The sequence below is a fragment of the Oncorhynchus kisutch genome, linkage group LG8 (genome assembly GCF_002021735.2).
Source record: "Oncorhynchus kisutch isolate 150728-3 linkage group LG8, Okis_V2, whole genome shotgun sequence".
Lineage (NCBI taxonomy): Eukaryota > Metazoa > Chordata > Actinopteri > Salmoniformes > Salmonidae > Oncorhynchus > Oncorhynchus kisutch.
The window spans coordinates 24,510,083-24,532,174 of record NC_034181.2 but is presented as its reverse complement, the minus strand read 5'-3'; the positions used below and the strand labels follow the sequence as shown (position 1 = coordinate 24,532,174).

Below are 22,092 nucleotides of genomic sequence, written 5' to 3'. Positions count from 1 at the left end.
CTTCATTATATCTTAATCTGAAAAAAATTATATAAATACACTATTGTTTCTAGTACGATCTTACTGACACTAATATTTCTACAAGGAAGGTCTTGACTGGTTCTCAAATGACACCCTATCCCTTATAATATATTGCGTTACTTTTGACCAGAGCCTTAGGGCAGTAAGGGCACTAAATAGGGAATAGGGTACCATTTGAGACACAGCCCCTGAGACATCCTGTAGGCCCCATGCAGGCAGGCCTGTGTGGGGGAAGTTGGGCTACTGGAGCTGAATAAAGTGCTGAGTCACAACGTATCTCCTTGGACCTCACTTCCCCTCTGGTCCACAGTCAGATCCATCACTAACCCAACTGACTGTTTGGAGCTGAATGATGAGGACTTTGCTGCAGCTATAGTATAGTTACTGTAGACGGTGAACCTACGAGTCGTTGTGGGGAAGGTTTATTTAGGGTTGCACCCAGAGAAGTAGGAAGCTTAGCTGCTAAGCTAGTGTACTGTGGTCTGTCACATACAGTATGGTAAAATACTGTTGATCTGTGGATAGTTTGTAGAGATGTATCAATAGGGGCCAGTAGTGTTAGTATTAACTGTATCCATACACCCCCCTGAAGCTTAAATAAGGCTTCCCTGATAGGAGCCTCTATGGCAGTGATAAGGAGTAAAATGCTGCTGACATTAAATAAATATATTCTTCCTGTGTCCAATCAGTAGTGTGTGTCAACCATATGTGAGTGTCAGGGTGCTTTATCAGTGCAGACCAGCTTGGACTTTTATACACTCTCATGCCTCTGAGTGATGAGTTGCAAACCACTCCTGCTATGAACACATGCAACAGCTACGACCACACACTCCTGCTACGACCACACACTCCTGCTACGACCACACACAACAGGGAAGGTAAGGCACCATAACAAGACCATAACACCTTTCACTACGACTGTAACCTAATTAACTGTTAAATTAGGCTTTCTCTGTGTATGATATCACAAGCATGATAAATATGTGTACGCAACCAATCAAATTTGATTTGATTGGAGAATGTTCTAAGATGTCAGAAAAACCAAAGATAAATTCCAGTGGTAGTTATAAAAATGCCTGACAACTGTTTCATCTTTAGAAAACAACTACTATGGAGTATAACTGTTATTAAGATCAAAGGTTAGATATAATTTTCAAATCCTCATATACACTCTATGACCAAAAGTATGTGGACACCTGCTCGTCGAACATCTCATTCCAAAATGATCTGCATTAATATGGAGTTGGTCCCCCGTTGCTTCTATAACAGCCTCCACTCTTCTGGGAAGGCTTTCCACTAGATGTTGGAACATTGCTGCGGGGACTTGCTTCCGTTCAGTCACAAGAGCATTAGTGAGGTCGGTACTAATTTTGGGCGACTAGGCCTGGCTTGTAGTTGGCATTCCAATTTTTATTATTATTTATTTGACCTTTATTTAACCAGGTAGGCTAGTTGAGAACAAGTTCTCATTTACAACTGCGACTTGGCCAAGATAAAGCACAGCAGTTCGACACATACAACAACACAGAGTTACACATGGAATAAACAAACATACAGTCAATAATACAGTAGAAAAAGTATATATACAGTGTGTTAATTAAACACTGGAGTGATTGATGTGCAGAAGATGAATGTGCAAGTAGAGATACTGGGGTGCAAAGGGGCAAGATAAATAAATACATTCAGTAAGGGGATGAGGTAGTTGGATGGGCTATTTACAGATGGGCTATGTACAGGTGCAGTGATCTGTGAGCTGCTCTGACAGCTGGTGCTTAAAGCTAGTGAGGGAAATGTGAGGCTCCAGCTTCAGTGATTTTTGCAGGTCGTTCCAGTCATTGGCAGCAGAGAACTGGAAGGAAAGGCGACCAAAGGTGGAATTGAGATATACCTGCTGGAGCGCATGGTACGGGTGGGTGCTGCTATGGTGACCAGTGAGGTTAGATAAGGCGGGACTTTACCTAGCAAAGACTTGTAGATGACCTGGAGCCAGTGGGTTTGGCAATGAGTATGAAGCGAGGGCCAGCCAACGAGAGCGTACAGGTCGCAGTGGTGGGTAGTATATGGGGCTTTGGTGACAAAACGAATGGCACTGTGATAGACTGCGTCCAATTTGTTGAGTAGTGTTGGAGGCTATTTTGTAAATGACATTGCCGAAGTCGAGGATCGGAAGGATGTTCAGTTTTACAAGGGTATGTTTGGCAGCATGAGTGAAGGATGCTTTGTTGCGAAATAGGAAGCAGATTCTAGATTTCATTTTGGATTGTAGATGCTTAATGTGAGTCTGGAAGGAGATTTTACAGTCTAACCAGACACCTAGGTATTGGTAGTTGTCCACATATTCTAAGTCAGAACCGTCCAGATTAGTGATGCTGGACAGGCGGATAGGTGCAGGCAGCGATCGGTTGAAGAGCTTGCATTTAGTTTTACTTGAATTTAAGAGCAGTTGGAGGCCACGGAAGGAGAGTTGTACGGCATTGAAGCTTGTCTGGAGGTTAGTTAACACAGTGTCCAAAGAAAGGCCAGAAGTATACAGAATGGTGTCGTCTGCGTAGAGGTGGATCAGAGAATCACCAGCAACAAGAGCGACATCATTGATGTATACAGAGAAGCGAGTCGGCCCGATAATTGGACCCTGTGGCACCCCCATAGGGATTGCCAGAGGTCCAGACAACAGGCCATCTGATTTGACACACTGAACTCTATCAGAGAAGTAGGAGGTGAACCAGGCGCGGCAGTCATTTGAGAAACCAAGACTGTTGAGTCTGCCGATAAGAATGTGGTGATTAACAGAGTCGAAAGCCTTGGCCAGGTCGATGATCACGGCTGCACAGTAATGCATCTTATCGGTGGCGGTTATGATATCGTTTAGGACCTTGAGCGTGGCTGAAGTGCACCCATGACCAGCTTTGAAACCAGATTGCATAGTGGAGAAGGTACGGTGAGATTCGAAATGGTGAGTAATCTGTTTGTTAATTTGGCTTTCGTAGACCTTATAAAGGCAGGGTAGCATAGATATAGGTCTGTAGCAATTTGGGTCTAGAGTGTCTCCCCCTTTGAAGAGGGGGATGATCGAGGCAGCTTTCCAATCTTTGGGAATCTCAGACGATACGAAAGAGGTTGAACAGGCTAGTAATAGGGGTTGCAACAATTTCGGCAGATTATTTTAGAAAGAGAGGGTCCAGATTGTCTAGCCCGGCTGATTTGTAGGGGTCCAGAGTTTGCAGCTCTTTCAGAACATCAGCTATCTGGATTTGGGTGAAGGAGAAATGGGGGAGGCTTGGGCGAGTTGTTGTGGGGGGTGCAGGGCAGTTGACCGGGGTAGTGGTAGCCAGGTGGAAAGCATGGCCAGCCATAGAAAAATGCTGATTGAAATTGTCAATTGGATTTATCGGTGGTGACAGTGTTTCCTAGTCTCAGTGCAGTGGGCAGCTGGGAGGAGGTGCTCTCATTCTCCATGGACTTTATAGTGTCCCAGAACTTTTTTGAGTTTGTGCTACAGGATGCAAATTTCTGTTTGAAAAAGCTAGCCTTAGCTTTCTTCACTGCCTGTGTATATTGGTTCCTAACTTCCCTGAAAAGTTGCATATCACAGGGGCTATTCGATGCTAATGCAGTACAGAATGTTTTTGTGCTGGTCAATGGCAGTCAGGTCTGGAGTGAACCAAGGGATATATCTGTTCCTGGATGGGGCCTGCTTATTTAAGATGGTGAGGAAGGCACTTTTAAAGAATAACCAGGCATCCTCTACTGAAGGGATGAGGTCAATATCCTTCCTGGATACCCGGGCCAGTTCGATTAGAAAGGCCTGCTCGCTGAAGTGTTTTAGGGAGCGTTTGACAGTGATGAGGGGTGGTCGTTTGACCGCAGACCCATTACGGATGCAGGCAATGAGGCAGTGATCACTGAGAGGTGTATTTGGAGTGCAAGTTGGTTAGGATGATATCTATGAAGGTGCCCGTGTTTACGGATTTGGAGTTCTACCTGGTAGGTTCATTGACAATTTGTGTGAGATTGACGGTATCAAGCTTAGATTGTAGGATGGCCGGGGTGTTAAGCATGTCCCAGTTTAGGTCTGCTAGCAGCACGAGCTCTGAAGATAGATGGGGGGCAATTAATTCACATATGAAGTCCAGGGCACAGCTGGGGGCAGAGGGTGGTCTATGGCAAGCGGCAAAGGTAAGAGACTTGTTTCTGGAAAGGTGGATTTTTAAAAGTAGAAGCTTGAATTGTTTGGGTACAGACCTGGAATGTAAGACAGAACTCTGCAGGCTATATCTGCAGTAGATTGCAACTCCACCACCTTTGGCAGTTCTATCTTGTCGGAAAATGTTATAGTTAGGGATGGAAATTTCAGAGTTTTTGGTGGTCTTCCTAAGCCAGGATTCAGACACGGCTAAAACATCCGAGTTGGCAGAGTGTGATAAAGCAGTGAATAAATCAAACTTAGGGAGGCGGCTTCTAATGTTAACATTCATGAAACCAAGGTTTTTACGGTTACAGAAGTCAACAAATGAGAGCACCTGGGGAATAGGAGTGGAGCAAGGCACTGCAGGTCCTGGATTAACCTCTACATCACCAGAGGAACAGAAGAGGAGTAGGATAAGGGTACGCCTAAGGGCTATAAGAACTGATTGTCTAGTACATTCGGAACAGAGAGTAAAAGGAGCAGGTTTCTGGGCGCGATACAATAGATTCAAGGCATAATGTACAGACAAAGGTATGGTAGGATGTAAATACATTGGAGGTAAACCTAGGCATTCAGTGATGATGAGAGAGATATTGTCTCTAGACACATTTAAACCAGGTGATGTCACTGTATGTGTGGGAGGTGGAACAAATTGGTTGGCTAAGGCATATTGAGCAGGGCTAGAGCCTCTAACAGTGAAATAAGATAATAATCACTAACCAGAACAGCAATGGACAAGGCATATTGACATTAGGGAGAGGCATTCGTAGCCAAGTGATCATAGGGGTCCAGTGAGTAGATTAGGCTAGCTGGAGACGAGGCGATTCAGAGAGCTAGCAGGCCGGGGCTAGCAAGCTAGCAGAAGGGCCTTAGAGGAACATCGCGATGGAGGAAGTCTGTTATAGCCTCCTCGTGCGGTTACTTCGGGTATACCAGTCGTGGTGTATTAGTAGGGTTTCATCCCTAAGGTGTTCAATGGGGTTGAGGTCAGGGCTCTGTGCAGGCCAGTCAAGTTCTTCCACACCGATCTCGACAAACCATTTCTGTATGGACCTCACTTTGTGCACAGGGGCATTGTCATGCTGAAACAGGAAAGGGCCTTCCCCAAACTGTTGCCACAAAGTTGGGAGCACAGAATCGTCTAGAATGTCATTTTTATTGTGTAGCATTAATATTTGCCTTCACTGGAACTAAAGGGCCTAGCCCGAACCAAGAAAAACAGCCCTAGACCATTATTCCTCCTCCACCAAACGTTAAAGTTGGCACTATGCATTTGGACAGGTAGCTCCTCCTGGCACCCGTCAAACCCAGATTCATCCATCGGACTGCCAGATAATTTCCATTGCTCCAGAGTCCGATGGCAGCGAGCTTTACACCACTCCAGCATTGCATATATCCATAATAATAATATTGTTGCATGATTTCCCCTGGATCAGGAAAGTTGATATCTCGTTCGCTGACAGCATTCTCTGCACAGCAGCAAGATCGAATTTCAAAAGTGAAACATTGTTTCTTGATGTCTGACAGGCAGACAGCAAGGTTTATACAAACCATCACTGTTGGAAATCAAATGCAAGCCCATAAGCAAGAGGAAATCAAATGCTAGCCCAGAAGCAAGAGGCAATTAAATGCTAGCCCAGAAGCAAGAGGAAATTAAATGCTAGCCCAGAAGCAAGAGGAAATTAAATGCTAGCCCAGAAGCAAGAGGAAATGAAATGCTAGCCCAGAAGCAAGAGGAAATTAAATGCTAGCCCAGAAGCAAGAGGAAATGAAATGCTAGCCCAGAACAAGAGGTAATCAAATGCTAGCCCAGAAGCAAGAGGAAATCAAATGTTAGCCCAGAAGCAAGAGGAAATCAAATGCTAGCCCAGAAGCAAGAGGAATTAATGGATTAATAAATGTCTTAGCGTTTATAACATTGGGCGCGAGTCAGAGATAGAATGTTGGTCCAAATTGTCCGTTAGCTCTGGGTTTTGGAGTACAAGTGTGTGAATCCTTCAGTGGTGGAAAAAGTACCCAATCATCATAATTACTAAAGTATATTTAAAACCAAATACTTTTAGACTTTTACTGGGTGACTTTCACTTTTACTCAAGTATTAAAAGTAAATGTAATTGCTAAAATATACTTAAGTATCAAAAGTAAAGGTATTAATAATTTCAAATTCCTTATATTAAGCAAACCAGAAAACACCATTTGTGTGTTTTATAAACTTATAGATAGCCAGGGGTACACTCCAACACTCAAGACATAATTTACTAACAAAGCATTTGTGTTTAGTGAGTCCGTCAGATCAGAGGCAGTAGGGATGACCAGGGATGTTCTCTTGATAAGTGTGTGAATTGGACCATTTTCCTGTCCTGTTAAGCATTCAAAATGTAAGGAGCGCATTTGGATATAAGGGGAAATATACACTGTATGGAGTAAAAAGTACATTTCTCTTAGGGAATGTATTGAAGTTAAAGTAAAAGTAGTCAAAAATATAAATAGTAAAGTAAAGTACAGATACCTCCAAAAACAACATACGTGGTACGATAAAGTATTTTTACTTAAGTACTTTACACCAGCGGAATCCTTAGCCCAGGGCTAATGCTTAGCCCAGGTTAACAAATGTTTGTGTGAACACTGGCTAAGCTAGCCGGGTCATTCCTACAATGCGGTGCCTTTTGTGGACCTCATAACTCCAGAAAAAAAGGCACATATTTTGGGGGTGGTGCATTTTCCCAACTTGTTAGGTGCATAAACCCAACAGGGTGGAACCTAACAGGCTGAACATTTGAAGCCCAAATGAGCCATAGTGAGTGAACAACGAACAAAAGGGATATCAGTCACACATAAAAATATCAAATAAAATAATAATAAATACAATAATTATGAAGAAATACTTTTATCAGAGAGAATTTAACTAAGACTATAAAATAATGAAGTAAGATGGTATTTTAAGGCTTATATTTATTGTGGAAGTTGATGAATAACACCCAGGAACATAGCAAAAACGCTATCCATTGAAAAAAAGATCCATATTTTTGTGTTCTTGAGGTAAAGGACATCTGACTTTATATTTAAAGCATTTTGGAATCCACATTTAAAAAATAATAATAATTGTACCCCCTTTTTCTCCTCAATTTCGTGGTATCCAATTGTTTAGTAGCTACTATCTTGTCTCATCGCTACAACTCCCGTACGGGCTCGGGAGAGACAAAGGTTGAAAGTCATGCATCCTCCGATACACAACCCAACCAAGCTCTACTGCTTAGCGCGCATCCAGAGTCTCTGGTGGCACAGCTGGCGCTGCAATACAGCGCCCTTAACCACTGCGCCACCCGGGGGAGGCCTGGAATCCACATTTAACACTAAATAAGAAGTGATATTTCCTGTGGACAGAAAAAGGTACCACAGTGTAGGAATGACCCTGCACAGGGCCAGTCTAGCCTGGTGCTAAGAACAATGCAGTGTGAAAAGGTATTTTGGGTTGCTATCTCCCTTGCTTGGAATGATACATATTCTATTTTAATGACTAATTTCACACTCACACAAAAATTATATCTGCATCCCTCACATGGCAGAGACATCCACAGACATGAGTTGGTATTGTTTCTCCTCCACCCTTCCAGTATGACATATGTCTCCCTACCTCTCTCTCTCTCTCCATCCTTTCACCCTCCCTCCCTCTCCAGAGTTGGCAGTGATGATGAGGGGGTTCCTGCCATGTGTGACCCAACTCCTGGGTCTGCTCCTCCTCTTGCTGACCCCAGGGAGGGTTGAAGGGTCATCAGGCTGTCCCTTGTCCTGCTCCTGTCATGGTGGTCAGGTAGACTGCAGCAGCCGCACCCTCACCACCTCCTCTTTACCCTCCCACTTCCCTCCTGCCAGCATCGAGCTCCGTCTCCACGACAACCAGCTGACCACACTCCCCAACGGCCTGCTGGACTCCCTTTCCTCCCTCCGCTCTGTCTCTCTCCATGGCAACCCCTGGGCGTGTGATTGCGGCGTGCTCTACCTGCGTTCCTGGCTGCTCAAACAGCCTGTCGACTACGTGGGACACAGTAATGTCACCTGCAGTTCCCCTCCCTTCCTGCGGGGAAGGCTGGTAGTCTACCTGGCTGAGGAGGAGGTTTTGGAGTCCTGTCACTACTGGTACTGTGACCTGGCACTGGCCTCCCAGGTCTTTCTGTTTGTGTTTGTGGCGGTGCAGGTGGGGCTGCTGGGTGCCATGGTCGTGTTCCTAAGGAGGTTTGAAAGGCTGTCCCGTGAGGCACGAAGGACCACAGAGGAGAGCTTTGCTGGGGGGGTAGGGGCTTATGAGTAATAGTGAGTATGAGCCCCTGAAGGCCAGCAGCATCTGAAGAGGGGAGGGAGGGGCCAGGTAGGCAAGGAGGGAGAAGAGGGAGAGGAAACAGCAAAAGGCAGAGTAGAGAGAGAACCTTAAAGGGGTCAAGCTGGTGAGCTTGAAAGGGGACTCACAGGACAAGAAACATGGGCAAATACAAGTGGTTATGCATTTATTTTCTGATTCTTTCAATATGTTTCATTGCTTGCATCACTCAATAAAGCTGTTAAAATAATACATCAAGCTTTGAATACATTGCAGATAGAGATAACATTTAATTTACAATAATACTGTATTGTGTTATCATTTCTTAAATGGGTGTATTTTTAAAGGTTTGGGATGTACATTACCAGTCAAAAGTTTAGACACACCTACTACTCAAGGGTTATTCTTTATTTGTACTATTTTATACATTGTAGAATAATAGTGAAGACATGGGATCTATGAAATAACACATTTGGAATCATGTAGTAAGCAAAAAAGTGTTAAACAAATACAAATTTATTTTATATTTGATATTGTTCAAAGTAGCCACCCTTTGCCTTAATGGCAGCTTTCTTCACGTTTGGCATTATCTCAACCAGCTTCAGTTTTCTTTATTCGACGGCTCGCCATTAAAGCTAGTTAAAAGAGTAAAATTATGCTTTTTCAGCATGAATGGAGGATGCTTTGTGTAGGACACAGTCCACGGACGACACAGAGTTGGTACTGTCTTTGGTATTACTACTAGGCACATCAACACTAGACGACAGTGCAGATCTGGCGCCTGCTATCGTCTGCCTAGGCTACTTTAGACCTAGGCTATTCCATACACTTCAACACAGCACAGTTTAGCACATCATCATACACATGTGTCATATTAGCTATTGTACGTATGTTTCATCAAATAAAAATGCGTTATTCACTGGAACGTTCAAAGATATTGTAATACATAAATACATAACCATAGCGTTCTGAAAAAGAGGGCGGAACTTTCATACCGATCATGTATCAGTATCGGAACATAATGTGTGACGGACCCAGGCTTAATGTTGTATACACGTGAGATTCTGGAAAAGTTTCAACAGCGAGCTGGACGGCATTTCGTCTTTAACGTTTATGCGCCATACATTACCATCATTTCTACGTATTGACACGGTGAGTGTTGTTGTTCGTGTTTTGTATTAGCTAGCCAATGGAGTTAACTTTAGCGTTTTACAAGAATAGTTTTGCTAGCATCAGTAACGTTAGCCACCGTAGCTGTTTAGGCTCTTTCTACCAGCGGCTACATTTGTTTTCAAACCCGCTTAACAACGCATTAGTACCGATATATTTAAATGTGAACTTGTAGCACCTCCCTGTCAATGCGATGCTCTCCTTGTGCGATCCACAGAGCTCCTGTCTGTTACGTGCCGTAAGATGGGGCGACTGAGGAAGAGGCACAACTGGAAGGGACGGGAGCAGAACGAGACACATCCACCTCCAGAGGCCAAGGAGGAGGGGAAGACTGTTGTAGTGGAACTCAAAGGTACAGCACTCAAGCGCCTGTGGCCCGATGGCTCTCAAAATATGTAGGTACACACGAGGGTGGTGAAGGGGAGAGATACATGGTAACTAAGTATGAACATTTTTGCACTCTACTGTTGAGTCGCTCTGGATAAGAGCGTCTGCTACTAAAATGTACGACTACTGTTCGTGAGGTTGGTGTTGTAATGGGTGTGATTCTTGTGTACTCATAATACTCTGTTCCCTGTCCCACAGACGGGGCCAACCTAAAGGGTGTGGATGAGAGCAATGCCCTGGTCCTCCCAGCCACCAAACCCAAGAAGAAGAGGGGCATTGAGAAGGCCCTTACTAAGAAACAGCCCCTTACCAAGAAACAGAGGAAACATCTACAAAAAGTCCTGGAGGTCAAAGAGAAGAAAGCTAAGGTAACATTCTCAATCTGCCTTCTCTGAGTCAGACCAGACCAGTTTCAGTCAAGTATAATTATGAAGTGTGTCATTTGAAATAGTTCTGCACAAAAACATGAAACTACACTATTCATCATCTTCCTCCTTTGACTTCCAGAGAGTAGACATCCTGGCCAAACTGGCCGAAGTGCAGCTGCCTGACTCTGAACTGAAGCTGCTCTACACCACCTCCAAATTGGGCACAGGAGACAAGCAGTACCAGACCAAACAGTAAGGCAGTGGGACTGTCACACCATTGTAGCAGCATTTGGTTTAGTTATGCTTTCCATAAGCTCAGGTTGACTGATGAACAATGATATTCAGTTGGAGTGATTAGTGTCCTGGTCAACTGAAGGCTTGTGTGTGATCCTCTGTGGTGACTTTCTCAGGACTCCTGATGAGGTAGATGATGGAGCCTCAGGGCCCAGGATCAGCAGCCTGAGTGGAGCCAACAGGAAGAGGAATCGAAGAGCACGAGAGGAAGAGAAGGCAGAAGAGGAGAGTAGTGATTTGGACTCATCTGATGAAGAGATGGATGATGGCAGGATGGGGTATAGAAGGGTGGAGGCCACTCCTGCCTCCTGTCAGGAGAAAGAGGTGGAAGAGATGGAGAAGAAAGAAGATAAAAAGGAGACGAGCGAGGAGTCAGGCCCTGCTCTGGCCTCCAGTAAAAAAACATCCGAGCCAGCAATCTTCATCTCCGTGGACAGACTGCCAGAGATACAGGTGTGTGTTTCTTGTGGTGTGTGTTTGTTTCTCATGCACATTCTTTCTTTTTTTTTCAAGCCGTGTGCATTTGTCTTTATTTCTCCTGCTGTGTGCGCGCATGTGTTTTTGTGTGTTTGTCCTGCAATGTGTGTAGGATTCCCGTCTGAGGCTGCCAGTGCTGGCTGAGGAGCAAGTAATCATGGAGGCAGTGAGAGAGAACAGTTTTGTGGTTCTCTGTGGAGAGACGGGAAGTGGTAAAACCACCCAGGTACCCCAGTTCTTGTACGAGGCTGGATATGCCAGGTAACACACACACCCTGCTCTTCTTTTTCTCTGCTTCACTCTCTTATTCACCACTTATCTTGTATGTTTATTTGACGCCTTTTTTCAATCCACTAATACCATCAAATCTCTGTTTTACCCCTCTCCCTCCTGTTTCTCTCCAGTGGCACTGGAATCATTGGTGTGACAGAGCCTAGGAGAGTGGCAGCTGTCAGTATGTCCCACAGAGTGGCCAAAGAGATGAACCTGTCTACACGGTACACACACACACACACAATGGTTAGTGTTTGGATTTCGTTTCCAGTTGTGTCTGAGGCTCTCTGTGTGTTTGGTTGTCTGTTGTTAGGGTGGTGTCGTACCAGATCCGTTATGAGGGGAATGTGACCAGTGACACCAAGATCAAGTTCATGACAGACGGAGTCCTGCTGAAGGAGATTCAGAAGGTAATCCTCCCACCCCCTCTCCTTATTCTCTATCCTTCCCTTCACTTGTTCCATCATTCCCCCTCCCTACCTATCTGCCCCCCCATGTTTTTCCATATTTATTGTATGACTCCATTCTCAGTCTATTTGCCTCAGTCACCCAATTGGCACCCTAGTCCCTTTGTTGCACTACTTTTGACCAGAGCCCGTAGTGCGCTACTGTATAGGGAATGGGGTGCTATTTGAAATGCAATCTAAGTTTGTCGCTCTCTGCCGTAGGACTTCCTGCTCCAAAGGTACAGCGTGATCATCATAGATGAGGCCCATGAGAGGAGTGTGTACACAGACATCCTGATTGGCCTGCTGTCACGCATCGTACCACTCAGAAACAAGGTCAGACAGATGGGGTTCATTTATTTATTTTTTTATTAAAAAAAGAACATCAACAAGTGACTGGGGGTTCCTGACACCTTGGGCCTGTTACTTAATATATGCACAACTGTTATGTAAAGATTTATAAACTATTTACTCAATCGAAAATGTGTTTAATAATGAATTTATTAGCAGACTTCTCTACCCAACTTGCTGTTGTCCTTATTTTCCCCTACCCTGTTTCCTGTGTGTCATACAGAAAGGCCTCCCCATGAAGCTGATAGTGATGTCAGCTACTCTGCGTGTGGAGGACTTCACAGAAAACAGGAAGCTGTTTCCTACTCCTCCTCCCGTCATCAAGGTGGAGGCCCGTCAGTTCCCTGTAAGCGTCCACTTTAACAAACGGACTCCTCTGGAGGACTACACTGGAGAGGTGTTCCAGAAGACGTGTAAGATCCACCGCATGCTGCCCCCTGGGGGTATCCTGGTGTTCCTGACTGGTCAGGCTGAGGTCCACTCTGTCTGCAGGAGACTGAGGAGGGCCTTCCCTTTCAGGAGGGGCAATACAGCTACTGGTATGTTTAAAAAAATATATATTATTATTATTATTATTATATATATTTTTATACACACACAGTCTTTACACCGTGTAAAATGTATGACTGTGTTCTGATAAGGTGAGGGAGAGGAGGCAGCAACAGACTCCTCAGATGAGATGAAGAAGTTTAAGAAAGCCAAACATAAGAGAACTGTGGTATGTACTACTTAGTTATTCTGTCACTGTTGAGAAGTGTGTGAGTGAATGTTTTAATGCTGTTTGTGTGGTTTCTGTGTGTGAGTAGTCCCTGCCCCGTATTGACCTGGATAACTACTCAGCGTTGCCGGTGGATGAGGGGGACGAGGACCGTCTGGCGGGGATAGATGATGAGGGGTCAGACTTAGAACTAGGAGACGACGCTGCAGACACAGGTAAGAGAAAAGGACAGCTAGGTGTATGTGTTGCCCTACAGCTCTCAGGTGTGTATCCTTGATTCATATGTTCTCTTTCCGTGTCTGTAGAGGAGAAGGCGGACCCGTCCCTCCCTCTTTATGTCCTCCCCCTCTACTCTCTCCTGGCTCCAGAGCAGCAGGCCAAGGTAAGATGGGCCACTTGGCACAAGAAATCTACAGTAGATTAAGTGATATCGTTGCATTAATGCATGGATCTTTCATCTGTGTCTGTCTGTGCGAGCTTGTCCTTGTGTGCATGCTTATTGTGCATGTACAGTTGAAGTCGGAGGTTTATACACCTTAGCCAGATACATTTAAACTCAGGTTTTCACAATTCCTGACATTTAATCCTAGTAGAAATTCCCTGTTTTAGGTCAGTTAGGGTCACCACTTTATTTTAAGAATGTGAAATGTCAGAATAATAAGTGTTTTTCAGCTCTTATTTCTTTCATCACATTCCCAGTGGGTTAGAAGTTTACATGCACTCAATTAGTATTTGGTAGCATTGCCTTTAAAATGTTTAACTTGGGTCAAATGTTTAGGGTAGCCTTCCACAAGCTTCCCACAATAAGTTGGGTGAATTTTGGCCCATTCCTCCTGACAGAGCTGGTTGTAACTGAGTCAGGTTTGTAGGCCTCCTTGCTCGCACACGCTTTTTCAGTTCCGCCCACAAATTTTCTATAGGATTGAGGTCAGGGCTTTGTGATGGCCACTCCAATACCTTGACTTTGTTGTCCTTAAGCCATTTTGCCACAACTTTGGAAGAATGCTTGGGGTCATTGTCCATTTGGAAGACCCATTTTCAACCAAGCTTTAACTTCCTGACTGATGTCTTGAGATGTTGCTAAAATATATCCACATAATTTTTCTACCTCATGATGCCATCTATTTTGTGAAGTGCACCAGTCTCACCTGCAGCAAAGCACCCCCACAACATGATGCTGCCACCCCTGTGCTTCACGGTTGGGATGGTGTTCTTCGGCTTGCAAGCCTCCCCCTTTTCCTCCAAACAGTTCTATTTTTGTTTCATCAGACCAGAGGAGATTTCTCCAAAAAATACGACCTTAGACCCCATGTGCAGTTGCAAACTGTAGTCTGGCTTTTTTTATTGCAGTTTTGGAGCAGTGGCTTCTTCCTTGCTGAGCGGCTTTTAAGGTTATGACGATTTAGGACTCATTTTACTGTGGATATAGATACTTTTGTACCTGTTTCCTCCAGCATCTCTACAAGATTCGTTTGCTGTTGTTCTGGGATTGATTTTCACTTTTGGCACCAACGTATGTTCTCTAGGATACAGAACGCGTCTCCTTCCTGAGCGGTATGACGGCTGTGTGGTCCCATGGTGTTTATACTTGCGTACTATTGTTTGTATAGATGAATGTGGTACCTTCAGGCGTTTGGAAATTGCTCCCAAGGATGAACCATACTTGTGGAGGTCTACAATGTTTTTTTCTGAGGTCTTGGCTTATTTCTTTTGATTTTCCCATGATGTCAAGCAAAGAGGCATTGAGTTTGAAGGTAGGCCTTGAAATACATGCACAGGTACATCTCCAATTGACTCAAATTATGTCAATTAGCCTATCAGACGCTTCTAAAGCCATGACATCATTTTCTGGAATTTTCCAAGCTGTTTAAAGGCAGTCAACTTAGTGTATGTAAACTTCTGACCCACTGGAATTGTGATACAGTGAAATGATCTGTCTGTAAACAATTGTTGGAAAAATTACTTGTGTCATGCACAAAGTAGAGGTCCTAACCGACATGCCAGAACTATAGTTTGTTAACAAGAAATGTGTGGAGTGGTTGAAAAACGAGTTTTAATGACTCCAACCTAAGTGTATATAAACTTCCGGCTTCAACTGTGTGTGTTTCTAATCTTTGTGTCCAGGTGTTCCGGCCCCCTCCTCATGGTGCACGTCTGTGTGTTGTGGCTACCAACGTAGCAGAAACCTCTCTAACCATCCCGGGGATAAAGTATGTGGTCGACTGTGGTCGGGTCAAGAAGCGCTTCTACGACCGCGTCACGGGGGTCTCCTCCTTCAAGGTCTCCTGGACCTCACAGGCCTCAGCCAATCAGAGGGCAGGCCGGTCAGGCCGTACCGAACCTGGACACTGCTATAGGTCAGAACTGGAAAGGGGTGTTTAATTGTTAAAGTAAATGCTTTCACACCCCATTTTTAACCTCAATCATTTCTAACTGGGATAAAATTGAATGTGCTATGACTGTCTGTGCTAGGCTGTACTCATCAGCAGTGTTTGGAGACTTCAGTCTGTTCTCAGAGGCAGAGATCACCCGCAGGCCAGTTGAGGACCTGGTACTACAGATGAAGGACCTTAACATAGACAAGGTCAGAGAAATAACAGATTGATTGATGCTGTAAAGAGGGAGAAAGTCTTCCTGTGAAATTAGTCAGACACTACCTATTTGGCTAATGGTGTTTTCCTGTGTGTTCAGGTGGTCAACTTCCCATTCCCCACAACTCCCTCAGCTGAGGCGCTGGTGGCAGCAGAACAGTTACTGGTTTCACTGGGAGCACTAGAGGAGCCGCCACGCACCGGCCGGTAAGCGGTTAAACATGACTCACTCTATCTTACCCTTCACTCAACCTACCTCACTACTCAAAAACTCACTTCTCAGCAGGTATATCTGAGGTCCCCTCTTCAGATCCTCTACCTCACTATCCCCTCCTGCAGCAAACCCACCCACGATATATCCATCTATCTGCTTTAGGGTTAAGGAGATGGAGCGAGCGCGTCTGAGCTGTCCCATCAGCCCCTTGGGCAGGGCAATGGCGTCGTTCCCCGTGTCACCACGCTACGCTAAGATGCTGGCGCTAGGGAAGCAGCAGGACTGTCTGCCTTACGTCATCGCTGTGGTGGCCGCCATGACGGTCCGGGAGATCTTTGAGGATCTGGACAGGTGAGGGGCAGAGAGGGAGTAGAGGAAATGTGTGTTTATAGGATTATTCTAAAATACATAGACATTAGAATAGCACGTATTTCTGATCAAACAGTGTTTTGGTTTTGTTACTTATTGTGAAATGCATATTTAAACAAGATCCTAATGTGTTTGCGTCTCTACATTCTCTCTCCACCGTCTCTATTGGTCCAGACCTGCTGGTAGTGAGGATGAGAGCTCCAAGCTGGCCCAACGTCGAGCCCGGCTGGCCCAGATGAGGAGGCTATGGGCTGGGCAGGGAGCCTCTCTACTGCTGGGGGACCTCATGGTCCTGTTGGGTAAGGCTGGAGTGTGAGCGTATGAGGGTGTGGTGGTGGTTTTCTTTGTGTGTGTGTTCTGTACACTACCGGTCAAAAGTTTTAGAACACCTACTCATTGAAGGGTTTTTCTTTGTTTTTACTATTTTTCTACATTGTTGAATAAAAGTGAAGATATCAACACTATGAAATAACACACATGGAATCATGTAGTAACCAAAAAAAAGTGTTAAACAAATCCAAATATATTTTAGATTTGAGATTCTTCAAATAGCCACCCTTTGCCTTGAGAGTTTTACACACTTTTGGCATTCTCTCAACCAGCTTCATGAGGTAGTCACCTGGAATGCATTCAATTAGCAGGTGTGCCTTGTTAAAAGTTAATTAGTGGAATTTTTTCCTCAATGCGTTTGAGCCAATCAGTTGTGTTGTGACAAGATAGGGGTGGTATACAGAAGAGTCCTATTTGGTAAAAGACCAGTCGCAAACCATCAAACGCCATAATGAAACTGGCTCTCATGAGGACCGCCACAGAAATGGAAGACCCAGAGTTACCTCTGCTGTAGAGGATAAGTTCATTAGAGTTACCAGCCTCAGAAATTGCAACCCAAATAAATGCTTCACAGAGTTAAGTAACAGACACATCTCAACATCAACTCTTCAGAGGAGAATCAGGCCTTTATGGGTGAATTGCTGCAAAGAAACCACTACTAAAGGATACCAATAAGAAGAAGAGACTTGCTTGGGCCAAGAAACATGAGCAATGGACATCAGACTGGTGGAAGTTAGTAATTTGGTCTGAAGTCCAAATTTGATATTTTTGGTTCCATCTGCTGTGTCTTTGTGAGACGCGGTGTGTGTGAACGGATCATCTCTGCATGTGTATTTCCCACCGTAAAGTATGGAGGAGGTGTTATGGTGTGGGGGTGTTTTGATGGTGACACTGTCTGCTGCGATTTATTTAGCGTTTCAAGGCACACTTAACCAGTGTGCATTTTGCAGTGATACGCCATCCCATCTGGTTTGGGCTTAGTGGGACTATCATTTGTTTTTCAACAGGACAATGACCCAACACACCTCCAGGCTGTGTAAGGGCTATTTTACCAAGAAGGAGAGTGATGGAGTGCTGCATCAGATGACCTGGCCTCCACAATCCCCTGACCTCTACTCAATTGAGATGGTTTGTGATGAGTTGGACCGCAGAGTGAAGGAAAAGCAGCCGAAAAGTGCTCAGTATATGTAGGGACTCCTTCAAGACTGTTGGAAAAGCATTCCAGGTGAAGCTGGTTGAGAAAATACCAAAAGTGTGCAAAGCTGTCATCAAGGCAAAGGGTGGCTATGTGAAGAATCTGTTTAACACTTTTTTTTGTTGTTGTTGGTTACTACATGATTCCATATGTATTTTTTTCATAGTTTTGATGTCTTCACTATTCTTCTACGTTGTAGAAAATAGTAAAATGTAAAAAAGAGAAACCGTTGAATGAGTAGGTGTTCTAAACTTTTGACCGGTAGTGTACTACATGTGTCTGTTAAAGTATATGATGGGTTACCTCAGGTGCTGTGGGTGCGTGTGAGTTTGCTGGCTGCACTCTTAAATTCTGTGAGGAGAATGGACTGCGGTATAAAGCCATGCTGGAGATCAGACGACTTAGAGGACAGCTCACCAACGCAGGTACACACACACACACAAATAAATCAAAGTTTAATTGTCAGGTGCGCCGAATACAACAGGTGTCGACCTTCGAGTGAAATGCTTACTTACAGGCCCTAACCAACAGTGCAATTCTTAAGTAAAAACTCTGTCCTCTCCTTCAATAGTGAACTCAGTGTGTCCAGAGGTGGGTGTGTTTGTGGACTGTAAGATGGCTCCACCTACTGAGAGCCAGGTGGTGTGTTTACGTCAGATAGTGCTGGCGGGACTGGGAGACCACCTCGCCAGACGGGTACAGCAAGAGGAACTTCTAGACCCAAAATGGAGGAATGGATACAAGGTGAGTTCACCTATAATACTGATTGGTGAGGAGTGTTTTTATCTTTGTGTTTCTTAGTCCCATTTCTGATCCTGCTTGTTGATAGTGTTGTTAACCCTTTTCAGACCCCACTCCTGGATGAGCCAGTCTACATCCACCCCTCCTCAGCCCTGTTTAAAACGCTACCTCAGTTTGTGGTCTATCAGGAGGTCTTGGAGACCACCAAGATGTACATGAGAGGTAGGTGAAACACTTCCACTGATTATAGTACAGTTTAATGTCATCGGTATTCCGTTATGCCAACAGCTGTTAACTAGGGAGATTTGTCTCAGGTGTGTCAGCGGTAGAACCAGAGTGGGTTCCCCAGCTCCTCACCCAGTACTGCCATTTTGGATCTCCTCTGGAGACCCCGTCGCCATGGCTCTGTGCCTCTACAGGCAGGGTCAAATGTCACTCTACCAGCACCTTTTGTGAGTCTGCTCTACACCATGCCTGTCTTTGTCACGTTCAGTAATACAGTATCTCCCTGGTCTGTGTGGGCTATAACGTCTCTGATCTCTCTGGCTATGTCTCAATTCATCTTTCCTCAATTCCCTGAATCCCCTCATCTCCTCAAAACGTATTGGAGAGGAAGGTCTGAGGGGAGGGACCTTCTCTAATACAGTAGAAAATGAGGCGAGGATGTGAAGAATCACAGAAACACTGATTGAGATTGAGCCTAACACTCTATTCCCCGTATTCTCCAGTCCGATGTGGCTGGCAGCTTCCTGCTATAGAGATGGATTACCCAGAAGGCCTGGAACGATACAAACTGTTTGCCAAGTTTCTTCTGGAAGGACAGGTACTAAAAGCACTGGCTGCATCCCAAAGGGAACCCTTTAACCGATAAGTGTACTCTATAGTGTCAGGTCAGGCAGTACAGATCTCTATGGGCTAAACCTGGTTAGATGGAGTAAAACAGAGGTTGACTGCACTCACTTTTATTTGTGTCGTGTGTTTCAGGTCTGCCCTAAATTGAAGCAGCACAGCAGTTATCTTCTCTCAAACCCTTCCATCATGATGAAGACCTGGGCAAAGTAAGCCAAGTGTTCCTTTCACTACACCACATAGGATAGTCTGTCTGTGTTGATGCTTAATGTTGTTTTTCCTCTGTCAGACTCCAGCCCAGGACTGAGGCTCTGCTGGGAGCTTTAGTGTCAGAGAGAGTGGACTGCAGAGACGTACTGCTCTCATCCTGGAAGAACCACAACAAATGTACGTATTTGTGTCATTTCAATGAGACTGTCAAATAGTTTATCATGATGTTCTCTTCTCATAATTTTCTCCTTCCAGTCCTCTTGACTGCGTACTGCCAGTGGATCCCTGAAGCTAAGCACCAAGACGTGGCCAAGAGCTGGCCTCCCATCTGACACAGAGGACACTGATACCAGCTTTGCAGCCTGCCAAACCAGCCATACCAACACAGTGCCATCAACACAACCCCATTACCCATACCAGGGAGCCAGTTATCCATACCTCAGCCAGCCACACAACACACAGGACCTTTTGGCTGTTCTGTACAGAACTGTTCAGGGGAAGGGCCATCTTTCACTTGGACCATATGTCCATCTCTGGTTGTGCTTTGATACATTTTTAAGACTGCTTATTTGTGCTAGTCTGAAACTGATGATTAGAATGAGATATGATCAATGTTGGACAGAATGAAAATCCCAAAATCTATTTGAAGATGAAGTCTTAATCTTACCACGCAGTTGACACCCAAAATAAATACGAAGGCTTTTTTTTCTGTTTTAATTGAAGTGAATTTATTAGTGTGTTTCCTGAAGATTTCTTGCATAGTCTTACTATCATTTATTTCCCTCGCTCTACTTCTTAAACGATTGAGTACGAAACTAACTTCGAGGTACAGACCTCTCAAACTTAGATTACTTGAGAAAATATTTTGGATAGCATTTATACTTTAACTATAACAATGTGTAAAATGATCTCCAATGTATTTCAATGGCAGAAAATGACCATAAACAAAGTATCTCTTTCACCGTTTTAAGGCTATCAATTCCAACCCAAACGTTGAGATGTTCAGACTGACCCTACTTAGATTGCTTGTCAAAAGGGTTTTTGATGCTATTTAGGGCTCTATTCAGTCTGTCGCTGAAGCATTACAGATTGCGCGATTGAAATAAATGTAATTTCCGTTTCCGCTAATGTGGTAAAATTGCAATCATGCTGTAACTTCCACAATATGGATGGAATAGAGCGTGTGTACTTTTAAACTATAACCATTTTTAAATGAACATGTTTGAATAAGAACCATTAAAAATAGTGGTAGCTATTCAAAATGGTCCTACTCTTTGGCCAATTAGGCAACAAAACCAACTTTAAAACTTTCAGGCTATCCTAACTTTAAATGTTCTAACATGGATACAGTGCTTCCAGAAATTATTTAGACCCCTTGACTTTTCCATATTTTGTTACAGCCTTATTCTAAAATGGATTCAATAGTTTTATTTCTCAATTTACACACACACAACACCCCATAATGACAAAGCAAAAACAGGTTTTTAGGTAACATCTTTTGGGAAATATCACATTACATAAGTATTCAGGCCCTATACTCAGTACTTGGTTGAAGCACCTTTGGCTGCCATTACAGCCTTGAGTCTTGGGTATGATGCTACAAGCTTGGCACACCTGTATTTGGGGGGGGTGGGGTTCTCATTCTCGTGCTTCTACACCTGCATTGCTTGCTGTTTGGGGTTTTAGGCTGGGTTTCTGTACAGCACTTTGAGATATCAGCTGATGTACGAAGGGCTATATAAATTTGATTTGATCTCTGCAGATCCTCTCAAGCTCTGTCTGGTTGGATGGGGAGTGTTGCTGAACAGCTATTTTCAGGTCTGTCTAGAAATGCTGGTGTGAGTTCAAGTCCGGGCTCTGGCTAAGCCATACAAGGACATTCATAGACTTGTCCCGAAGCCACTCCTGTGTTGTCTTGGTTGTGTGCTTAGGGTCATTGTCCTGTTGGAAGGTGAACTTTTGCCTCTGTCTGAAGTCCTGAGTGCTCTGGAGCAGGTTTTATCACAGATCTCTGTACTTTGCTCCTTTCATCTTTCCCTCGATCCTGACTAGTCTCCCAGTCCCTGCCGCTGAAAAACATCCCCACAGCATGATGCTGCCACCACCATGCTTCACCGTAGGGATGGTGCCAGGTTTCCTCCAGGTGTGATGCTTGGCATTCAGGGCAAAGAGTTCAGTCTTGGTGTCATCAGACCAGAGAATCTTCTCTCATGGTCTTGAGTACTTTAGGTGCCTTTTGGCAAACTCCAAGCGGGCTGTCATGTGCCTTTTACTGAGGAGTGGCTTCTGTCTGGCTACTCTACCATAAAGGCCAGATTGGTAGAGTGCTGCAGAGAGAGCTGTCATTCTGGAAAGTTCTCCCATCTCCACAGAGGAACTCTGGAGCTCTGTCAGAGTCACCATCGGATTCCTGGTCACCTCCCTGACCAAGGCCCTTCTCCCTCGATTGCTCAGTTAGGCTGGGCGGCCAGCTCTAGGAAGAGTTTTAGTGGTTCCAAACTTCTTCCATTTAAGAATGATGGAGGCCATTGTGATGGATGCCACATTTTGTTTTTGTACAAATCCCCAATCTGTCGTGCTGCTGACT

The 22,092-nt window shown here is 44.5% G+C and overlaps 2 protein-coding genes across 2 annotated transcripts; both read left to right on the top strand.

Annotated features, from left to right (window-relative positions):
• Nucleotides 1–830: 830 nt before the first annotated feature.
• dhx37 (DEAH (Asp-Glu-Ala-His) box polypeptide 37) lies at nt 831–20,222 on the top strand. Its single transcript, XM_020490243.2, has 27 exons — nt 831–899; nt 7,885–9,674; nt 9,910–10,044; nt 10,278–10,447; nt 10,587–10,699; nt 10,858–11,194; nt 11,331–11,479; nt 11,623–11,715; nt 11,805–11,901; nt 12,160–12,273; nt 12,512–12,827; nt 12,930–13,006; nt 13,095–13,221; nt 13,312–13,388; nt 15,131–15,363; nt 15,479–15,590; nt 15,698–15,804; nt 15,974–16,162; nt 16,355–16,479; nt 18,014–18,130; nt 18,277–18,449; nt 18,554–18,668; nt 18,761–18,898; nt 19,175–19,269; nt 19,431–19,504; nt 19,585–19,682; nt 19,761–20,222. The coding sequence occupies exons 3-27, from the start codon at nt 9,936–9,938 to the stop codon at nt 19,835–19,837; spliced, it is 3,432 nt and encodes a 1,143-aa protein (XP_020345832.1). The 5' UTR covers nt 831–899; nt 7,885–9,674; nt 9,910–9,935; the 3' UTR covers nt 19,838–20,222.
• On the top strand, nt 7,896–8,516 carry gp1bb (glycoprotein Ib platelet subunit beta). Its single transcript, XM_031829420.1, has one exon. It carries the CDS (start codon nt 7,896–7,898, stop codon nt 8,514–8,516), a length of 621 nt encoding a protein of 206 aa, XP_031685280.1.
• Nucleotides 20,223–22,092: the final 1,870 nt, after the last annotated feature.